General features: G+C 40.8%; 2 protein-coding genes across 4 annotated transcripts; one reads left to right on the top strand and one right to left on the bottom strand.

Annotated features, from left to right (window-relative positions):
* Window positions 1-1,029: 1,029 nt before the first annotated feature.
* LOC306939871 (ADP-ribosylation factor-like protein 3) lies at window positions 1,030-9,300 on the bottom strand. 3 transcript variants are annotated; one of them, XM_079524646.1, is made up of 7 exons: window positions 9,171-9,300; window positions 6,779-6,878; window positions 3,590-3,733; window positions 3,281-3,397; window positions 3,096-3,146; window positions 2,317-2,502; window positions 1,030-1,315 (listed from the first exon to the last, which is right to left on the bottom strand). In XM_079524646.1, exons 2-7 carry the CDS (start codon window positions 6,779-6,781, stop codon window positions 1,268-1,270), a joined length of 549 nt encoding a protein of 182 aa, XP_079380772.1. In that variant the 5' UTR covers window positions 6,782-6,878; window positions 9,171-9,300; the 3' UTR covers window positions 1,030-1,267. The 3 variants fall into 3 exon arrangements, with proteins under 3 accessions (XP_079380772.1, XP_079380771.1, XP_079380773.1); XM_079524645.1 differs by lacking the exon at window positions 9,171-9,300 and adding an exon at window positions 8,846-8,896 and having other exon boundaries at window positions 6,779-6,804; XM_079524647.1 differs by lacking the exon at window positions 6,779-6,878 and having other exon boundaries at window positions 9,171-9,294.
* wbp1 (WW domain binding protein 1) lies at window positions 8,988-21,470 on the top strand. The gene is made up of 4 exons (XM_079524644.1): window positions 8,988-9,306; window positions 10,471-10,573; window positions 12,945-13,112; window positions 14,192-21,470. Exons 1-4 carry the CDS (start codon window positions 9,244-9,246, stop codon window positions 14,719-14,721), a joined length of 864 nt encoding a protein of 287 aa, XP_079380770.1. The 5' UTR covers window positions 8,988-9,243; the 3' UTR covers window positions 14,722-21,470.
* The last annotated feature ends 534 nt before the right edge of the window (window positions 21,471-22,004 follow it).

Below are 22,004 nucleotides of genomic sequence, written 5' to 3'. Positions count from 1 at the left end.
CAGTAGAGCACTCAGCCCGTTCAGATTAGTGGGGTCTGCTGCAAAAGACAAAATAGAAATGGAAAAAAGGAAAGAAATGCAATTGCTTGGGTGGTAAATCATGGTGAACAAGGTGAGAACTTCAGTAATTGAATGGCTGAGGTATTTCTTTGTAATTTAATGTATATGCAAGAGAGGTGTATTGAGGGGCACATGCTGTGTGTGTGGGTATTTGGAAAAGGCTGCTGGGTTCTGTCATGGTATTTGCTTTGCTAAGGGAAGAACTCTGATGCATAAAATGTGAATGAATTCAAGGTTCATAGGTGTGAAATTCAGAGATTATGGTGCTGATAATTCATTCATTCAGTCATTTAGTTCACGGTACAAGGCTTTTCTATACAAAGTGCAGATCACAGATTCCGTGGGCATAAGCAGTGCTGCCATCACAGAAGACTGTGGCAGATGTGGTAGATGTTGAAGTGACAATGAACTGGCTACATTGTTTATGACCTGAGATATAAGCTTTAGAGATCAAACATTTAAAAAATAGGTTTATCTGGCTAGCAGAGTCACATAAAGTACAAAACAATGTCTAATTTGCTATCTATGACATGACCAAGTTAAACATTGTGGAGAATTAACACTTCATAGTCAAGGAAAGAGCATTTAGGACAGGCATTGGGGTGTGCAGCAAGTGGAGCAAGGATGCCCTCTAGCTTCCATCAGAGAGAAGCACAGACACTAATTGAAATTACTGATTTGTCCATACAGAACACTGGACACTGATTGCTGATTCAGTCAATTCGCTTGTACCACCAAGGACCACATTACAAAAAATAAATAAAATAAAAAGGTAAAGTTTACATAGAAATGGCAACTGAATCAAAGAATCTAATATATAGCCTAGTACAATACAGGATATACTATACTTCCTTTTGAATATTATGAAGTTTTATACTGTATTCATAGAATTATTGTATCTGACCAATTCATTATTCTGTTTATTAAAAATATTGTATTTAACACTAAACATCAAATGTTTACTGGCAGATATACTATTTTCATCTTATCTTTTTATTATATACAGTATATATACATTTTGTTGTATATGGTATCTTAAACTCTAGACAAGGCACAGGCATTGCATTGAATTTAGATATACTGGCTATATTCTTCAAATGCAATGACAATATACTGCCTGAAATGTAACTTTAACTGAACCCTGATAGAAATGATGAATAAAGTGCAAAAACTGGAATCTCTTGAGCGGGTGAGTGTTCATTCTCCACTATTTCTTCCGAACCTTTATATTCTGGCACACCCAATTCATGCCATCCTGAAAAAGAGAGCACATCACGTCAACCATAACACTTCAAAACCCGAAAGACAGCTCTGATTTATGCCTAATTTCTGCGGTGATTATGAGATGTTGTGTAAACAAAAATAAAGTATTTTCAACTGAAAAAGTTCACAAAATATTGATACTGAGTTTATGAGATATCCATGGGAAATGTTGGCTCACTTTTCTCACTTTTCAGTCAGTGGCAATTGAGAAGAAAAACTGAACAGAAATGTGCAGTTGCATTCACCAATACATTTTCCATCATTCGTCTGACAGTATATTTTTTGGTGCAAGAGGTAATAGAAAAGCGATTTGTTCATTTAAAATTTCCTTTGTCTGCTTTTTTAGTGCGAGAAAATTGTACTCGCAAGGAGCTCCGCTCCTCTGGAGGTTCACACTATCTTCACCTGCTCCACTCCCAGTTGAACAGGTGCCACAACTAAACAGTAGGCGCTGCTAATGCAGCAACAATGACACAATCCCCTACCCTGGATGCAATGTCTAACCCTCTGCCTAGGACTGTTCTTTACTGCATCCTTAAAATCGAGTTCAACAGCTCGCTATATACATGGATACAGAATGATGCAGTTTAGTAATCTTACGAATACACTGTCCTCCATTTTATATACTAGTAGTGTAGTCACTGTTAAGAGTACTTTGAGGCCAATCTATGATGTCAGTCATCTACGATACACCAACTTGGGACAGTTTGGGGATCTCCAAACTAGGGCAAGGTTTCAGCCCAGACACAGACAAGACAGACAACCTAACCTATACCGGCTATGGGATGAAAGAAAAACTATTCTAATTGTGGTAACAGTTAACTGCTGTCATGACAACAGGGCCAACAATGAGGTCATAGTTCAAGCAAAGCCAACTCTCAGCGATGGGCCAGAAAGAGAATCGCAAAAAAGTATAAACTAAATACAGTACCTCCCTTACTTGTATGTGTATTGTTACTGTATGTGTGCACGCTGGTGACTGTGTGTATATACCTGCACTCCCTCAACAGTGAACGATGAGCAGGCCTGGATCTGCCACATGCGGTCCCTGATAGTATGCAGGTTTAGGCTCTCGGCTAGTTCAGATGCTGAGGCAGCTGGCAGCAGGTCCTGCTTGTTGGCAAAGATCAACAGCGGTACACCAGCCAGCATGTCCTCTTCGAGCAACTCAAACAGCTCCTGGGAGGACCAGACAGAGAAGAAAGGATTTTCATTTTTTTTTTTTTTTTTAATTTTATTTTCACGATTTTTCAAAAATAGCAGACCTACAAGTTCATAGCGCGCCACTCGGTGGCGCGCTATGAGCTTGTAGATCTGCTATTTTTCAATAGCTAAATTATAACAATGCTTAAAACATCAAAAGGGGTTCCCGCCCAAAATGGTTTAAGGTTATTGTAGCAGTCAATTTATATTGGGGGTCGGGAGGGGGCGGGGCGGGGGTCCCGAGACATTGCCAAAGCATTTCCGGGGGTCCCCGGCCAAAAACGTTGAGAACCCCTGGTGTAAATTACTAATGACCTGAAAATTCTAATCAGTTACACTACACAATCTGTCATAGAGAACAGTCTTTCTCAAGGATGGCTAGACTAAGTGGTTCTCAACCTTTCTCATTTCAAGGACCCCCTATAGTTTGATATCCAGTGTTAATAATTTAACTCTGAGAGTGTACAAATGGAAGCAAATGAATGGACCCAGGCTCCATTTGTATACTCTCAGAGTTACAGACCCATAAGGGACCATTTGGTTACTCCCACTGGAACTCCATACTGTACCTGTCTTGTCTCTTCAAGCCGTCTCCTGTCTGCACTGTCAATTACATAGATCTGTAAACAACACAGTTATGGACACAGGCAACATATGTGCATTGTTATACTATACTGTATTGCTATACTATAGGTTACAAATGAATAATTAACTGCAATAACTGGTTGTATAAGAACTTCTAAATAGCACCTACCAGCACATCTGTGTTCTCAAAATAATACTTCCAGTAGGGACGGATTTTGCGCTGACCTCCAATGTCCCAGACATTAAGCTTAAAGCCTGAGGACTGAACACTCTTAATATGGAACCCCTGAGGAGAGGCGACATAGACATAAATATGAGCGAGTTATAGTATTCTAAACTATTGTGCCATATATTGAAGAATAAGCATGGTGTGTGTGTGTGTGTGTGTGTGTGTGTGTGTGTGTGTGTGTGCGTGCGTGCGTGCGTGCGTGCGTGTGCGCGCGTGCGTGTGCATGTGTGTGTGTGTGTGGCTATGTACTTGTGTGGGAGAGATATGGCTAATATCTTCGGCTGCCAACTGTTTCAACAGGGTGGTCTTGCCGGCATTGTCCAGTCCCAGCAACAGTAACCTCACTTCCTGGTCTTTCGGATGCTTCATTCTCCGCATCATAGACAGCAAACCCTGCCAACATACAATGCATAGACAGACATGCGTGAACAGTTACAAATACATTTACACATGTGGCCAGGTGTAGATACAGATGCATACATGTCATGATGATGATCAAGTACGCTGATACAGTGGTCGGATTGTCAACAATGACAAGTCTGCCTATAGAGATGACTCAGATGAGATCAACTCACTGGCACTCTGGTGACGGAGAACAACCTCGACCTCAATGTCGACAAGACCAAGGAGCTGATCGTGGACTTCAGGAGCTCGCAGAGAGATCATGTGCCCATCTTCATCGATGGAGCTGCAGTGGAAAGGGTCAGCGAGTTGAAGTTCCTCTAAGTACACATCGAGGAGGAGCTCAAATGGGAGACACACCACCCGCGAGGAAAAAAGCTTAACAGCGACTGTACTGACTTTGTCGTCTGAAGAAGTTCAGAGTAGGGCCCTGCCCGGCTGTACTACAACAGCTCAGTTGAAGGCATTCTATCAGGCTGTGGTACGGAAACTGTACTGCCCGAGTAAAGGAAAACCCACAGCGACTCAGCGAGTTTTGTGGTCAGTAAAAGCGCATAATGGGAGGCGAGCTCCCCACGATCCAGGAACTGTACAAGTTTTACACACAAGCGGTGTATAGTCAAAGCCCAGCGCATCATCAAGGACAAGCACCACCCCAACCAAAACTATTCAAACCCCTACAACGACCACGGCCTGGAAAGGAGACCTACCGCAGTATCAAGAGCAACATAGTCTTGTGTAGCCAGACAACTACACCACTAGGTTCATGAACAGCTTTCACCTGGCTACCGTCAGACTGCTGAACAAGGTTTGATCACCGTCTGTTGTCAGACTGGTCTTATTTGGTGCAACCACTTCCTTAAGTGACTATGTGTGTGGGTGGCTGGGTGGGTGCGTCTGAGCACGAAAACAGCATGGTTGTTTTTCACCACCTGTGCGCAACCTAACACACACACAAACACACGCACATATTAACTGTATATATGGTGATTTCGGGTGTGCCAGTACAGTACAGTACAGTACAGTACAGTACAGTGGAGGGTACAGTAGAGGGACCCCCACATGGTAACTCTGTCATTTCTCAACCGTTTCGGACGCGGGGCGGCTCGCCCCCGGGGACCCCCACACAGAGTTGCACCACTTACTTCACACAGGTGTGATTTTCCTCTTGGACCTGTGGCTTATACCAGGGACAGTTACCATATGTGGACTATACAGTCGACACACGCTGACACTTTCCACCGTAATCCCATTTAAGCCTTGCCCCCGTTCTTCTTCTACTTCTTCTTCTTCCCTTTCTCTTATGGAAATAACAAAAACTATGTCGAATTTCACCCACTGTTTTACAACTGTAAATATGTGATGAGACAATAAACTTGATTCTGATGATTATTATTTTTACAGTGTTGCTCTCCAGACTGAGAGAGAGAGAGAGAGAGAGAGAGAGAGAGAGAGAGAGAGAGAGAGAGAGAGAGAGAGAGAGAGAGAGAGAATCCAGTTGTGTAAGCATGCTGTCACTGTGTTTAAACAGAGCTCTAAGCTTTGCCAGCTACTGATTAAATAACCAGCCTGAAATGAACCATGCAGGACAGCCTCCACCAATCACAAGAGACCAGTGTAGGTATGGTAGGGATTGGCAGCTCTAGAAAGAGCCAGATCGAGGCACTGTGTGCAGGAGGCTAAATGCTTTCCCAGAGCAAGAATCACTCAGAGCAGATTTAGCTGTTAGCTGCTTGTCATGGCTTACATACAAGATAGGTTGCTTGTGTCCAGATATGTGCTGCTTGTCATGGCTTACATACAAGATAGGTTGCTTGTGTCCATATATGTGAGACTGAAATTAGCTTGAAAGACTGTGGTGTGGTTGATTTTGCACACACCATAACTTTTAAATTACTGTATTATATATTATTGATTATTAGCTACGGTAGAAATGTCTTCAAGGGACATTTAAGTGCATTTTAAGGTAAATCTTTAATGGGTGTGTTAAATGGAGGACCCTGATGTAAACAAGTCTGTAAGAGCCATTTCTTTTCTATGCATTTTATTTCTATAATTGACATCACGGTCAAGGTCAAGTTGTCTAGGCTATATGAGGGAGTGGCTTACAAAGCACAAGTGCTACTGAAGTGAAAGAGGCAACAGTTTGTTGACTGTATCATGAGAACAAAGGCTGTTGATAATCTCATTGTTTAACCTGCTGAAGTGACGGTAAATAAATACCATTGAATTCAAAACGAAGTCAACGTTTATTTGGTCATCAGTTTTTTGTTTTTATTATATACACGTCTAAACTAGATCTTGCGTTCAGTAACCAGCCCGTGGTGTCAGTTCAGGACACTACAAAGTCTCTAAAGTGCTTTTTCTGCTTATATCCTCAGTGGCATTCAACAAACTGAAATAAATGTTTCAATCAATCAATCAATACAAATGCGTAATGTAATGAAATGGTGTGGTAGCATATACTCTTAATTAAGCCCTTCCAGGGTTTCTCACCTCACCTGCACATTGTGCACAACGTCTTTATGCTTTCTTATGAAAGATGTCATTGTATACTCTACTGTATGAACACATCTTGTTTGGAAAACAAATAAAATAAAGAGTCCATGTTATGATGGGTGAATTATTTTCATATACTAAATTGCATAATTTGTTGCAGTAGCAGACTGTAGTAAACTAGAAAATACCCACCCAGTTTGAATGTTTTTCAACCACAGTCCATGTAATTGTCAGTACATATATTGTTCTTTGCATAGTAATAGTTATTTTGACAATTAGTAAACTATTTATGAATCACTATTGAGCTCAAATTTAGCAATTATGGCACACACACACACACACACACACACACACACACACACACACACACACACACACACACACACACACACACACACACACACACACACACACACACACACACACACACACACACACACACACACACACACAATAGCCTAATGTAGAAACAAAACAATAAACACAATTATCTCTGTCCAAACTTATACTACTAGGCTACATGTTAAAACGACTTACCATGTTTTCTTCAGCTAATGTTGTTGCTGCAGTTCAAATCGGCACAGGTTCAAGTAGAATGAAAGGGATTAGCATCTTCCAATCCATGCTCAAGCACAGCCTCCCCAGGGCACAACCCCATGACGTCACCATTAGACATAACCACCTGGGCGTTCCTTACAGAGACGTGTGTGTGTGTGTGTGTGTGTGTGTGTGTGTGTGTGTGTGTGTGTGTGTGTGTGTGTGTGTGTGTGTGTGTGTGTGTGTGTGTGTGTGTGTGTGTGTGTGTGTGTGTGACAAAGTTCAGATGGTCATAAGGTATTTTGTATCATAATAAGCTTGTGTCTGTAAGCACAAGATTAGTTATAAGTAGAGCAGATAATAGGAACGATCTTTCACTTGGTGATACAAGCGTGAAATTTGGCATGAACATTCCTCTGGGTCATCTCTTTAACTTTTTAAACCGAGCCAACGAAAAATCCAATATGGCGGTCATTTTTCAAGATGGCCGCCAAATGAAAAGGGCCTTTTGTGGCGGTTCTGGACAACCGTGGGTCCGACCGACTCGAGACCGGGCACTGCACTCCATGTGGGTGTGTGGAACGTGTGTGATGTACAGACACACACACAGACTTCACACACAGTCCATTTATAGTTAGACGTTGCCATCTTGTTGTAGCCCAGGTCTCCCTTCTAAAAGAGATTATTAATTAATATATATGTCAATGGGCAATGCCATGAGTTTCAGAGGGTTTTTTAGACTGTTCTAGGGGTGGACTAGAGGAAAAATGGGGTAGGTATTTGTGTCATTTGTGTCCGGGTAGCTCAGTTGGTAGAGCTCTCGCCTTTGGACGACAAGGTCATGGGGTCAAACCCGGGCACCGTAGCACCATGGCTTGAATCCTGTGGTAAGTGCTGGGAGCTGATATTAGGTGTGTTGACAGAGAAAATGATCAAATGGTGGAAGATGAAGAAAGAACAATGTTGTGTGGAGTTCAGGGAGGAGATAAGAAAGGCAGCCACAGTCATGAAGGAAGTAACAGGAGTTATTCGTGACAGAAGGCTACCAGTGAGAGTGAAGATGTATAAGATGGTAGTGAGACCAGCCATGCTGTACGCTGTACGGCTTGGAAACGGTGGCACTGATGAAAAGGAGGCACAGCTGGAGGTGGCAGAATTGAGGATGCTATGGTTCTCATTAGGAGTGAAAAGGAAGGACATTATCAGAAATGACTAAATTAGAGGATCAGCCCAGGTTAGAAGGTTTGGGGATAAAGCAAGAGAGGTGAGGTTGAGATGGTTTGGGCATGTGAAAAGGAGGGATGAAGGGTACATTGGGAGAAGGATGCTGAAGATGTAGCTGCCAGGTAAGAGGATGGCCAAAGACGAGGTTTAAGGATGCTGTGAGAGATGACATGAAGGTGGCAGGTCACAGAGGAAGATGCAGAAAACAGAACCAGTGCAGGTCCAGCCCTATGGAATGTAAAATGCATGCATGTGCTAATGAAAAGTACAGTACGGTACAGTATGGTACAGTATAATGCCGTACAGTATGATACAGTACAACATCACAAAGGTATAGCCAAATATAGGCTGAAATACAAAATCAGTCTAATTTTGGTGGCCATCTTGAAATTAATGGCCGCCATCTTTGATTTTCAAATGGCTCGGTTTCTTAAGTCGAAGAGTGACCTTCAAAGATGATTTGAAAGATTCTCTCACAATATGGCTGTTAGCCGCTGTACTATTATCTTGACATCAATTTCTACATTTTCATAATGAAACTGCAGTGATGCTCATGTGCAATAGCCCAGTGAATAAAATGTCCTTTAAAAGTGATAAGAAACACAAACACTCTAATTGTGTTAATTTGCTTTATTTGTGAACTCAACTGACTGAGTGTCTTAAGGATTCTTCTTGAGTTCACTAATTAAATCACACTTGGATGTCAACCTACTACAAACTGAGAAGGAACTTAAATGTTTGACTTACATGTAGGCCAATAGTACAGAATACACAGGAAAAAAAACAGATAATATCCAAAAGATAATCATACTAGTATTTTGGTCTATGGTTACGTATACATACTTTTATAGAAATAGCTCGTTGTAGTGCCTGCCAACTATGTTCTGAGTCAGAACCTATATGGTTAGAAAATTGTACACCTTTTCTGCCTGCTACTTATATGGCCAGGCCCATTCTTTTCTTACACAATAGCGCCCTCCTGCGACTGGTGCAACAACTGACACCGAGTCAACTGGCTGGAGAGAAAAAACATCCGTGTCTTCAAGGGACGAGAGATAGAGACAGACAGACAGACAAAACATGTCGAGGACGTAGCCTAGGCTACTCTACTGTAACCGTTCAAACTACGAGAGACCAGGAGGAGGCTCGGCTCTAAACACACACCAACCTGGAATCAACTGTCATTTCGTCTGCTATATGTTTCCCGTCGTGTCGACAACGAGCCAAAACAACCCAGGAAGATGCCACAGAAAACACTGGGATCCATTGTAGGGCTGCTGTGCACCGGGACGTGTCTGGTGCAGGTAAAGAAGTGAGGCCTGATTTAACGGAAAAATAGCCGATCTGCAAGCTCACAACGCGTCGCGGACACGACGCGTTGTGATCTTGCAGATCGGCTATTTTTTCCCCGAGCGAGCGGTCCGAGCGTCCATGCTTTAATAGAGCCCGTGGATGTCAGTGGGAAACAGGCCTTCTATTGTCCCGAGTCGGTTTCCGACACAAAGGGGCTCGTTCATAATCGCTATTTCATCGTGCGACCCTTTCCGCGCGACGGAAAGAATAACGCGTTTTCGACTGAAAAAAGTGTCGACGTGGGTCACGTCGACACTTTTCGGTGTTGAAAGTGCGTTGTTTTTTGACGAGCGACACTTGTCGCGCGACTATAAGTAAAAGAAGAAAAATGTAAAAGGCAAAGAAGGAAACTATATAACTGCTGCCCTGATGGTTCACTGCCAAACTTGCGTGACGTCATTCTCGATTAGATAAATCTTATTTGATATTATATAAAATATGTATAACTTTCACGATTATTGTAGTTATTACCATAATTTAAATCAATTAAGGGCTTTAAATGCTAAAACATAACCGGTGTTTGTGTAGGCAGGGCAGCTAAAACGTTTATTTAGCTTGTCTGTCAGAATCGTTAGGCTGATGATAACTTTTACCCGGATACAAACTTTATAACTGTATGTTTATTGCCATGCATGTCGCCATAATAACTACAATATGAATGGTCGGACGATGCTCGCCATTGACCTTGCGTCAAGTTAAAACCCATAATGCTGACTTGGATCAAATTGAATGGCAACGTACGTGTCCCCAGTGAGGTAGCTATTGTTTATGCTTGTCTGTTCTAATCTAACGGTAAGGTTAGTTTAACAATACCGAGGACAGCTGGGATTTGTGTTGCTAAATCCACCGTGAATTCGGAACACAAATATCACTCAAGGTAGGCTACAATCTACACAGCAAACAAGTACAAAACAACTGGAGTTGGTTGTCGGTGCCCTTTCCACTTTGTCCACAGTTCACCCATGTCAATTTAATTATAGCATACCAGTTTGATTTGGCTCCATTTGTACACTCTTTTTCAACTATTAGTTCAAGCATCCCCAGTTTGATTTGGCCCACATTTGAGAACCTGTGACTTATGTGATTGAAAATACTGTGCATTTTTGTGTGTTCAGGGAAAGGAGTTCTGCTTTGGGGTGAACAATGAGCAGAACCGCTGTGAGATGGGCTACTGTTGTGGGGAAACAGAGTGCTGCACCTACTACTATGAGCTCTGGTGTAAGTCCACTTTCATCTTCTGTTCCCGATTCCTATTAACAAACTAATATCTACAGATATTTCCCAGTATTGTTTTTTTGTTTTTTTATTATTATTTTTAGTTAAAATTAACCACTGAATTTCATTTCAGTGTTTTAGGTCTGTAGTCACTGTGTTATAAGCTGTCCACCGCAGTGGATGCACTGCATTTATATATCCCCAAATTCAGTGGTTAAAGCTACACACTACATAATGATTCTTTAGTGAATTAAATATTATGTTGACCACCTCAGAGCCATCTAATAGAAGAGTTACGATATAGAGGGGGCAGAAACCGAGCGCTGTTCATGCAGCCTGAACTGAGACAAGCTGGAGTTGGAAATACATTGTTTTCAACGAGGGCGGCGGAAACAAGAGATAATTTAAGCATGTGTGCAACATGACAACCGTTTTAAAGTATTGTACAGTAACAACTAATGTCTCTTTAATGTTTATGTTGTACTATTACTACAAAACAATTTAAAATAAAGGGATTTAAGATCATTAAAGCTGGACTGTTGCCTGAGTCCAATGCATTTCTGCCTACTTCCGGTCCAGGACGTGGCCCAGTTGGTTGTCACCCACGCTCAATTCGTAGTCTATGTAGGAGAGCCGCCATTGGACTGGCCCCATGATGAACGCAGTTTGCGTAACTCTGTCTACATCTAAGGCTCTGGACCACCTATATGACAGAGTATGTTCCAGTTGAAAGACGAGTTGTAACATATGTGATCATTGCAGGATGAGAAGACTCTATTTTCATTTCTTAAGTACTGCATACTCTTTTAGGCTAAAGAAAATATAATTTATTACCACGGTGAAACTGATTACTTGCAAGCGTGGTGAAAAATGCAAAGCTGTGGAAAGTGTCCCCCTTTTAAAGACATAATGCAAACAGCCACAAAGTGCTAGTGTTGACTCACAAGGAAGAGCAACAAGCCACGCACTGGACACTTTGTTTTAATCTAGATTGAAATCCATGCCAATTATGTAATAAACTAGAAAGGTCGCAATTTTAAAAAATTGCAAAGTGTGGTTGCCGCAGTGGCTTACATATGCCCCTCCCACTGATATTGCCAGCCAATTACAATGTCACGTCACCCCTGCGATCATGCGTAAGGGGATTTATCCCCCAAAAATCATGTTTTTGCGACAAACGGTTACATTTCTCGCATTTGCGGCGCCCCCTAAGGATGAAAATGGAATTGCTTTTGGAACTTGGTTGATTGAACCACCCGCGACATGTGATTCAAATTTGGGATGGATTGGACATTCCGTTCGTGATTTATGGCATTTTTTGTGATATAGGCCCCTCCTACTAACTTCGGACGACGATTACGGCCGAACGATACGCACTACCAAAATTCTGCAGTTGGTGTTTTAATCGGATGGGTCCCGAGATCATGTGTGCCGATTTTTGTGAGATTTGGACAACATATGTAGGAGGAGGAGCCAAAAGTGTGTTTTGGAGAAAATTCAAAATGGCGGAAAATCTATCATGACGCAAATGGGCGTGGCCTATATGGGGAGATGCGTCATGACCCAAGGAAGCCAGGGAAAAAATAATTTTTATTTTACAACCTACGGTTCAAGAGTTATAAGCCAAAATGTAAAGTGGGCTGTTATAGCGCCACCATGAGGCCGACCGATAACATTATAAGTTGATTAATTTTAGTAATTATTATGAACCTACCCTCCAAGTTTTGTAACTATAGTGCTTACAGTCTCTGAGGAAAAAATACTTGAATGTGAGAAAATGCGAAAAATCGCATTTTCCCATTCATGTCAATGGGGAAATTCTATTCACTAATAAATTCATATCAATTAAACTATACAACATTTCTCTTAAAAAAATACAAGCACTACCTTCCCGATGAAGCCGGTCAATTTGAGATATGCGTACAGTGCGTACAGTCAAAACTGTGGGAGGAGTAGTACATCAAAAAAAAGACTAATCCAGGTAAATAAAGAATAAAGTGTTACAATTACAATAGTCTGGTTGCCCTTTAGGGCAACCACACTAATTAGAAGTGCCTTCAAGGTGCTGGTTTTCTGTTTTAGGGATTCTTTGTAAAGAATGCTCAGAGAGATTGAGACAAGTTAAAGTTGTGCTTGCTTCCTTGATGTATAGATTACAATCCAAATTATAATTATAACGGAGGTAAAAAAATAAATACAAGTTTGGATAACTGACAGAATTCGACATCTTCTATTGTTTTTTTTGCTGTGTGTACATCTCCAAAATATACCTATAGTATAGATAACTTGTCAGCCTTCACTGCCTTCAAAAGCTTTTAATGTCAACTTACAATGCTTGGGCTACAGTGAATGACTATATCCCTGTTCACAATAGGGTTCTGGCTGGTGTGGACCCTGATCATCATGCTGAGCTGCTGCTGTGCTTACCGCCACCGGAGGGTCAAGATGCGTCTGCAGCAGGAGCAGCGTCAACGTGAGATCAGCTTAATGGCCTACCAGGGAGCTTCCAGTTCTTTCATTTCCCCCCCACCGCTCAACATAAGTGAGTAGTGTCTGTGTATCATCGTACTAATAATTCATCATAATTCATCATATATAAATAGTGTATGTTTGATTGATTGAATCCTTTATTAGACAGAAATGCAAATGGCAACAGAGTACAGTCAAACACTTGGTCTAAAAGGATAACACCCCCCAAAAAAGTCCTTGTGGTCTTGTTTCCATTCAGATCCAATGTATTCAATTAATGAACATAACATAAAAAATAACGACAAAATTCAATATCATCACAAAATATAAAACACTTTATTAGGGGGGGATGATCTAAGGGGATAAGTGGAATTTACCTTCCCGTTTGGCCTCCTGAAAGCCAGTGATCTGCATTATTTTGAAGGATGGGCATGTACAGTATAGTGTATATACATATATATATATATATATTATATACTATATTTGACATTTGTAACATGATGCAGCATATGTAATAGTATATATACAGTATATTGTTCAGTTTATTTTGGCCGATCAGATCACTACTAATCTTGGCCAATCAAATCCGGATGTGACATTTTGTGTCGCACATTGTTCTGTAAAAAAATAAAGGCTAACGGTTTCCTGTCTCTTTCCTGGATGGATGGATTTCCATTAAGACCTGAGGTCGATTCTACAAATGCTAAATTCTAAACCAGTAGTTCTTTCAAGACTTTTCAAAAATGTAAAAAAATAGCAGATGTGAGCTTCTTGTATATCAGCTATTTTTGAATAGCCAATGCTGAAATCTGAAATGATACACATGCTTTCCCGTTTTTAACGGACTAATATAAGGCAGAAAAGGCCAGAAAAAGAACAAAAAATCACCACAATCATCAAAATTTCGTGTGTGATATCAGATTGCTGCATAAACTCGCCAATACTTGGTCAAGCATTTTAGGCTGTATCAAAGGTATTTCCGCTACTATTATTGGACTGATATTGGAACAACTCTACTTTATGGGACCCTGGCCTTGATCAAACCTTGTTAGATTAAGATTTGATGATGGATGTTGATTAGTCATAAAGTTAGCTTTATAGAGGAGATGATTTAAAAAAAAGGGCAAACCATCAGTATGTTCTCACTTTCAGGATTCTGGAATGATTGCAAGCTCCCTGACTATGAAGAGGTAGTTGGCCACCCCCCAACACCTCCTCCACCTTATTCTGAAATCCCTCCCGAGACCACCCCAGTTCTTCCAGCATCTAGCCAGTCGCAAGCTGCCCTGGTGCTGGAAGTGTCGGTGGAAGAGGAGCCGACGGAAGAGCCTCAGCCGTCGGGATCATCAGCAGACCAAGGAGCAATGTCAACACCCACACAAACACGGTGTCGGGCAGAGGAGGACCTGAAGGCTTCACTGGCGGCAGCAGAGGAGGAGGAGCTTGTTACTCGTCGCCGGCATGTGACGGGCGACTCAGGGATCGAAGTGTGTGTCTGCACGCTGGATGTGGATGAGGGCTCAGGGCTCGAGGAGGAGAGTGATGAGGAGCAGCAGGTGTGCCAGGGAGCTGGGAAGGACTGCTGTGCCGGACGCCAGCAGCATAACTTCAGGCACAAAGCGCGTACTCAGGAGCACCCTGGCCACACCCCAAACACCAGCACTGGAGACCACTTGGTCTGATCCCTTACCTAGGCTACCAACCCACTAACCAGCCAACTGATCTGGCTAATTGCTGATGCTACTGGCCTCATGCTTTATAGAGTGACATAGGAGAGCTGTTGTCATCATCCACACCATCGCAGCTATTGTCAGGATATTAGATGTCCTCCAAAGACTCCTCAAATTAAGTTGACTGTTTAGCTTCAGTTGTATAGAGATGAATGACGTTGAAGTGATGATGATAACAAATCCAGTTCATATTGGAGGATGATGATCCGCTGTGTGGCTGAGCTGATTGTTAAATTCTTTACTTTCTGTGGATAGTTCTGTGCGTATTTGCAATGAGGGGAAACCTAGATTGATTTTAGAATGGGAATGGAGAACTTTTAGGTGAGAGACATGCTGGAGGTTTAGGTAAGAGACTAATTAGTAATTGTGACTGAATGCATAATTAACTGTTTCCCTACCTGCTGCTCTCCCTGAGCATTGCTTTTCTATTCCCTTTTTGTTTGGTCCGAGCACCTCTGACCAACTGCCCATCTGACGTTTCTCTTCTGGCTGGAGGGCCAGCTAATAGCATACCAGCACAGTCAACAACAACTCCCCTCCCCCTTTTGCTGTGTGTATGTAATCCAGGACACAGCTGCATGGTGATGTCAGCTCTGAGGGTGTCTGGGACTGTTTGCATCCAGAGAGGGAGAGAGCGGAGCAGTGGAGTGGGAAAGTGAAAGAGGAGATGTCTTGGTCTCTCCTTTGCTCAGTTTCAGAACACTCTTGGCCTCCTTCCCTGCTTACTGTTACTCCTTTCAATAGCTCTTATGTGTCCACCCCAGCTCTGTGGTCAACACTTGGTGGTATTGAAAGACGGACAGCAATTGTTGCATCCACTCTCTGTGGCAGCAACAAACTGCAGCCCAAAAGCCTGCCGTTACATTATCCCATGGCTGTGCCTGCAAGTTGATGTCTATAAAAAGACTCCCGGTGGTCATGTGTGTGTGAGTGAATGTGTGTATGTATGATTTAATGGGGTAACAATACTGTGTGTGTGGTGGGGTCAGCAGCATTTTGAAGGAAATTCTGCTTCTCATGCTACACATACCTACCCTGTTTTGGAATGTTCAAAACATAGTCAAAACAGAAGACTGTCATCATGTATTATGAATGATTTCTGCTTTAGTGCTTTTCTGATTAATGCTTTCATCACATTAAAGGACCATACCGGTGGTCTGCTCTCCTGCCGACCATTTTCCAAAGCATACCGCAATTTATTAGATTTCTGAGGAAGCCATTCATTTCAGTACAGTATGAAAATCAACTTGCAGAAACTTGAAACTTTCTTGAGATAGGTCATTGAACACAGGGAACCTTAAGGCACTGTTATTATTATTTCTTTTTGTAAAAGTTACTTTACTGTTGCATTTTAAAGTGCAGATTGTCTTGAAGTCTAGGGCTGTGTCCGAATCATTCACTTCTCACCACCATAGTCCACTATATAATTATTATACCCTATTAGACTCTACAACCAATAGTCTAACCAAGCACTAGTGTATATACCATAATTAACAGCGACACACATGTATTGTCTGGAGTGGACGATAAGCTCACAAATGCTCTCTTAACACTCCCCATATATTGAGTGGAGAGTAGTGAATATACTATGTATAAGTGAATGATTTCAGACACAGCCTAGCAAAAAAAATCTTCCCTGGAGAAAAGAGTTCTTTACAAATTAAATTCAGATGTTCATAAAAACAATTACCACACAATGTTGTTTAGTCAACATTGTAATCAGGCAAGTGCAGTAACCTGTAATGACTTGAGAAAATATAAACGAAAAGAAAATCTAAAAATAAAGCCATTCATTGGGAAATGGTTTGTTTGTATGATATGTGACTGAAGCTGTTTATATTAGACATTTATGTGTACTGGTATGGTCCTTTTTTGACAACAAAGTTCCTGACAAGGGGCGGCTGGAAGGTACACTGGTGTGAACTGATTTTACGACAATATGGATATTATGGAGTATTATTGTCTTCAAAGTGATCCTGAGGAATATATAGATCCTTAACCAGGCTTTTGACCACTGACATCTTGCATGAGCATTTGTTAAGCGTTGAAATTATTTCAGATCGCTGTATTTGTGTCATTTCCCAAAAATGACACAAAGCTACAGCAGCAACATAACTAAGTTCCTGAGTTTGAGGGCTGGTGGAATGGACTGAAAGATAAGTAGATGCTGTGACTCCAGTAGTTTCATCTTCATATGACTCTGCAAGACATGCTGTGCTTTTACAGACAGTAGTGTCAGGAAGTGAGCTAGCAGTGTTGTGGCTTGCTGTGGTCCCTGTGGCACTCAACAGTGCCAGAGATCTGTGATGATGGTATTTTCCATTGGTGGGGGGAAGGGTGTGTTTTTTGGAGTTGAGGTGGGTGGGGGTGGTGTTACTGTGCAGTGCAGTGCAACACAGCTGCAAACTGTTGTGATAACCACATGTATGCTGCTGTGTGAGTGTGACCTGAATCGGTTGCCAAGCATGTGTTTTCTTGTGTGGCAGTGTAGTGCATGTAATGTGCTAACAGCTAATCTATTGAACTACTTGGAGAACCATGACGTGGCCCAACATCTTTCTGTATATATTGTAAGGTAAAAAAAACAATTTTGTTTTGGAAAGATCAGACAAGAAAGTAACTAAGTGATGTATACATCAAACAGATTTTGTTGGAACCGTCATTCATCAAAAATGGTCTTTCCTTCAGTCAGTTGCGAGGTAAACATGGTGCAAAGACTTGGGTCGAGGAGCTACTCTGTTAAAATAGTAGTGTCATGACCGCTAGTGTAGACACGTGCTTAGCAATTGTGGACATATTATTGCAACAGTTGGCCACTTGATGGTTGACACTTGCATTGGGTATGAAATATAACTGCATGCCTACTAATTATGCTTGAAACTGAAAACGCACTGCCAGGAATATTGCTTGAAATTCTGGGCCTCCATACAGCACATGACCCTGTACTCGGTATAGCTCTATGTTTACCTCTGTACAGTATATGGCCTAACTTGGTGGCCACTGACTGCAATTACGTGTATGGAGTGTGCTTCTTGTGGTTATCATCTTTGGCCCACTATTTGAGCCAAACACATTATTGTGCTACAGGCTTTTTGGGGAAAACTCAGCAAAATAGTCTAAGGGGGGAAAAAAGCGTATTAATATTCAACCTGTATACCGGGTATGTTAAATAAATAGGCTTAATCACATTAACCCTAACTATCTGTCATACGATAACGTGTGTAAGTAAACTAAGTCAGTCAAATAGGTTGCTGGACATTACAGTAGTAGCAATACACAATGTCCTTGCCGTTAGTGCAGTTCCTGAAATTATATATAGGCTTTAAAATGACTAATATCCTATATTGTACACATTACTCAAACCATCTAATTCGATTTTTTTTTAACTACTGGGGAAAATAATAAAATATTGTTTGTCTGCATGCTCTTGGCAACAATTGAAAGTGCATTTGGGGTGATTTTGGACATTAGGGGAAAGTTTGGAATCTTGTACTGCACTGCAGGTATTTCTTTTATAAACTATCAATACACAAAATGGAGAAACACTTTTCTATGTGTTGTGGAGATCTGTTGTGCTGTGATCTTGATGTCATATCCACTAGAAAACATGAAACGTGTTTTTGACAAATACAACACAAGCTGCCTTGATGGGTCACTTGAGAACAGATGTGCTGGTTATGGAGGTGACAGGTGCACAATAACCAGCGCTTCTGTGAGTAAAAAATACTCTGTTAATGCTACTTGTGTGTAGTACATGTGTACTGTGTAAATGCCTTACAGTAGGGTTTATTTGGGTAGCATGTCCTTTATCGCCACTGAAGAGTAGGATAGGATAGGGTTAGCTTGCTCTTTATCTCTACTGAAGAGTAATAAGGGACTGTTTTTTTTTTTTTGGGGGGTGTAAGCCATTTGAGAGGTAACTGTCATGATTGCTTAAGTTTAGAGCAATGGAGCATGAGAGTGAGTGGGTTTGTCTGACTTTGCTCGAAAATCTTGTGGACTTGGAGACAGTGTAAACCTACACAGGGAAAACCAAAAGCGACTGACATCTCCACAGATTCTGAAGTCTTGAGACTTCACCTTAAATGTATTGCTGTGTGAGGGAGTGTTGTATGACATTTAAAAGGCAGTGTGTGCAAACAAGCTGTGTTTGGGTTTATCCAGAGATGACATATTTGTTTTGCACACATTTTTCAAATGATTAAGATTTGTCAATATGTTTGAGATGTGAACATAGTGGGAAAAAACATAATATGAATTAGAAGGAAAAAAAAACGTGGCAATTAATTAGCTATTTGTCATTTTTTGTACTAGTTGTCTTGCTTTGAATGATTGGAGGAAGAAAGGGCACTCCAAAAGAAAATGTTTTATATCCTTTTTGCTATGGTGCATTTAGGCATATTTGTATATGTATTCTAATAAAGTTGTTAAAGGGGAGGATAATGGGACATGAATTACTTTTTGAATGAGTGGATGGGAGGCCTGTATTTTTTCCATTGCCAAACAGCGTCTGTCTCTGGCTTTCACATGTTTACCTAGATTAAGGGCTATCTCAGTCAGTTGTGGATAAACATCCATCCATTCATTCATTTATTCATTCATTCAGTGATTCATCTGCAGAGCTAGTTGCAGAGATCCTCTCTAACTGAACATTGTTTTTATTTGGACGTTGTTTTATGTTCCTACCATACTAGTAGTATTTGATAATAGCTGATTGTATATTTTTTCATAGGCTCATATCTTGACCTTTTGTTTCTGTAATCTGTTCGATATTGGCAGAGGTGCGTGATGATTTCCCTGTCGTAATTCCTCCCATAACCTCTACATTCAAATCAAGATTTGTGATCATTACAGAGCCTTTAGCTTTGCTCTGTTGAATCTCTGTGGGCTATACCTCCCCCTTGGACACAAGTTTGGTTACAGAGTAGGCCTACTATCATTTGTTTTTCTAAGTCACATGGATTATTATTAGCCTATGATGATTATCCTCTGCAATTGTCACTCTGGAAAAAACTGCATGAAGCTCATCTGCTTGTATACCGTAGATAAAATATCTATAATATAATCATAAAAAATGCATACAGTATATTGACTGCCAAGCCCATCCTTATCGTACCATTAATAGGTGAATGGATGTCAATTTATTTTCTTTTATTGTTTTTTTCATTTATATTTTGTACCCACTCTCAGGGCAATATTAAGGAAGCAGTGCTGTTATTTTCAAGTCCTTGTTCTCAACATGTTCATTGTGATGTTTCCCATCTTTTCTTTTTTTTTCTTCATCACGCACTTCTGTAATATATTGTACTGTACCCAAATATGCTATGCAAAAACATAAACCCACTGATATATGCTGCAATCTCTTTCTCACTTTCTGTCATTTGTCTGTGGTCATTAGTACAAGCAATATTATTCTCAGTACTGGCTGTACTGCACTGTACTGTAACCATCTCGATTGATCTGCATAATATGTATTTGTTTAAGAAAATGTTTTTCAAAGGAAAACTTCTATGATGTGTTGCGTATGTATTCCGATGTATTGTTTTTTTTTTTACCTCTCAGTAAATGGTAGGTGTCAGAGAGGGGCTTACATTCAGAGGTAATTCAAGTTCATTTATTCTTTTGTATATTGTTTAATCCTGACAGTGGCATAGTAGGCGTGAATACAGTTAGCAGGCATTCTAATCTGCTAGTTAACTGTTCTGATTTATGGATAGATAAGCCACACTGTAAGGTTGTTTATGCTGAATGAGTGTTGAATATAATTCTTTTATTGGAACAATTCCTATTTAATCTGTTTTTTGTTTTGTTTTGTTTGCTTCCTGTGGATATGTGAACAGGTAATTTTTCCATCCTGTATTTGTTGCACTAAAACTGGTGTGTTAGGTGTCTGTATACAGCTTTTTTTCTGGAGGCATTTTCACTGAGTGAATATTTAAATGTTGCCTTTTAAGCCTCAGTAGTCATGAACATAAACTCAAAAAAATAAAATAAAAAATACATGAGAATCAAAACACCTGTGTATGGAACATAGTCAGCTTGTATTTCATTGGGCCATTTAGAATATGAAATTGTCAGGATTACTTTGGGTACACCTCAATAAGCCATGCCCAGATATTTGAAGATTTGTTGCACTCTGATCATTAACCACCTTCAGCCTGGCATCCCTATTTCAGGTCATGTCATTCTAGGTGAAAAAACCCCAAAATTGCTTATCTAGTTAGCTCTGTGATGATAGCAGATCTACGCGTTGTGAGCTTGTATACTGGCTATTTTTGCAATCCAACTTAAGTGGTTAAGAAATGCACATCACTGATAACACATTGATACTGCGTTTTTTTGTCTTGCAACATGTAACCTACACTTCTCTTGCATTTCCTTTTCTAAGCTAAAGATATGTCAAGCAAACATTGGTGCCATTGGTGATTTGTGCATGGATACATTTTTGTGTTTGTTGTTGTTCTTTTGCCAAAGTGAAATACCGGTATCCATGTTTCAGAAATAAGCAGGCATCAGCAAATGCAGTCTTTCTATTGTTTTCTTATCACCCAGATCAAGCCAAAAAACATAGAATGAAAGATCAGAAAAATGCACGCACTTGTGTGATAGATAAAATGCTTTGGTTTAGTGAAAGAGGTCTGTTGTGTGCTCTTGGGTCATTTGTATTTTATTTTTTTAATAAAACAAACATTGGCACTCTTGACAGTTTCTCGTCATCTTCCTTGCCTTCATCATTCTTGAACTTTAAAGCATTTTAGATATTAAAAGAACCACTACCCCACTGACTGTGGCATAAGATATGAATCTAGAACAGTAATTCTCAACCCTTTTAACTTCCCAGTTTGATATGCATTATTAGGCCATGGACCTCTATTTTATACTAGAGAACCAGAGATCAGATTGCGACTGTAGGTCGCATTTACTATGAAAACCAGCATCTCCCGTCCATTAGTCACGCCTCCATATATGGTCACGCCTCGTGGCATCACGCCTCCATATATGGTCACGCCTCGTGACATCATGCCTCCATATATGGTCACGCCTCGTGACATCACGATCAGGTCAGCTCCATATATGGAGATCTAAGGGTTTGAGGTCAGATGTAGAGTTGCTGACCGGCTCCATATGCAGATCTAAGTGCTCCAGTCTTCTCCAATGTATGGCTATCCAGGGTTTGATGAGGTCAGTGTCGTGATCTTCATATATGGAGATTCCTTTACTTTATTGGTTTATTT

Source organism: Electrona antarctica (genome assembly GCF_951216825.1).
Source record: "Electrona antarctica genome assembly, chromosome: 16".
NCBI classification, from domain to species: Eukaryota; Metazoa; Chordata; class Actinopteri; order Myctophiformes; family Myctophidae; genus Electrona; species Electrona antarctica.
The sequence above is the reverse complement of the archived record's forward strand: the minus strand, read 5'-3'. Positions and strand labels throughout refer to the sequence as shown.

Bases quoted from the DNA above. Each gene is read 5' to 3' on its own strand.
- LOC306939871 (XM_079524646.1), bottom strand. The intron at 3,147-3,280 runs GTAGGTGCTATT...TGTTGTTTACAG, and splicing joins TTGAGAACACAGATGTGCTG to ATCTATGTAATTGACAGTGC. The intron at 2,503-3,095 runs GTACAGTATGGA...TGGTCCTCCCAG, and splicing joins GGCTTGAAGAGACAAGACAG to GAGCTGTTTGAGTTGCTCGA.
- wbp1 (XM_079524644.1), top strand. From the start codon at position 9,244: ATGCCACAGAAAACACTGGGATCCATTGTAGGGCTGCTGTGCACCGGG. The intron at 10,574-12,944 runs GTAAGTCCACTT...TGTTCACAATAG, and splicing joins CTACTACTATGAGCTCTGGT to GGTTCTGGCTGGTGTGGACC. The intron at 13,113-14,191 runs GTGAGTAGTGTC...TCTCACTTTCAG, and splicing joins CCCCCCACCGCTCAACATAA to GATTCTGGAATGATTGCAAG.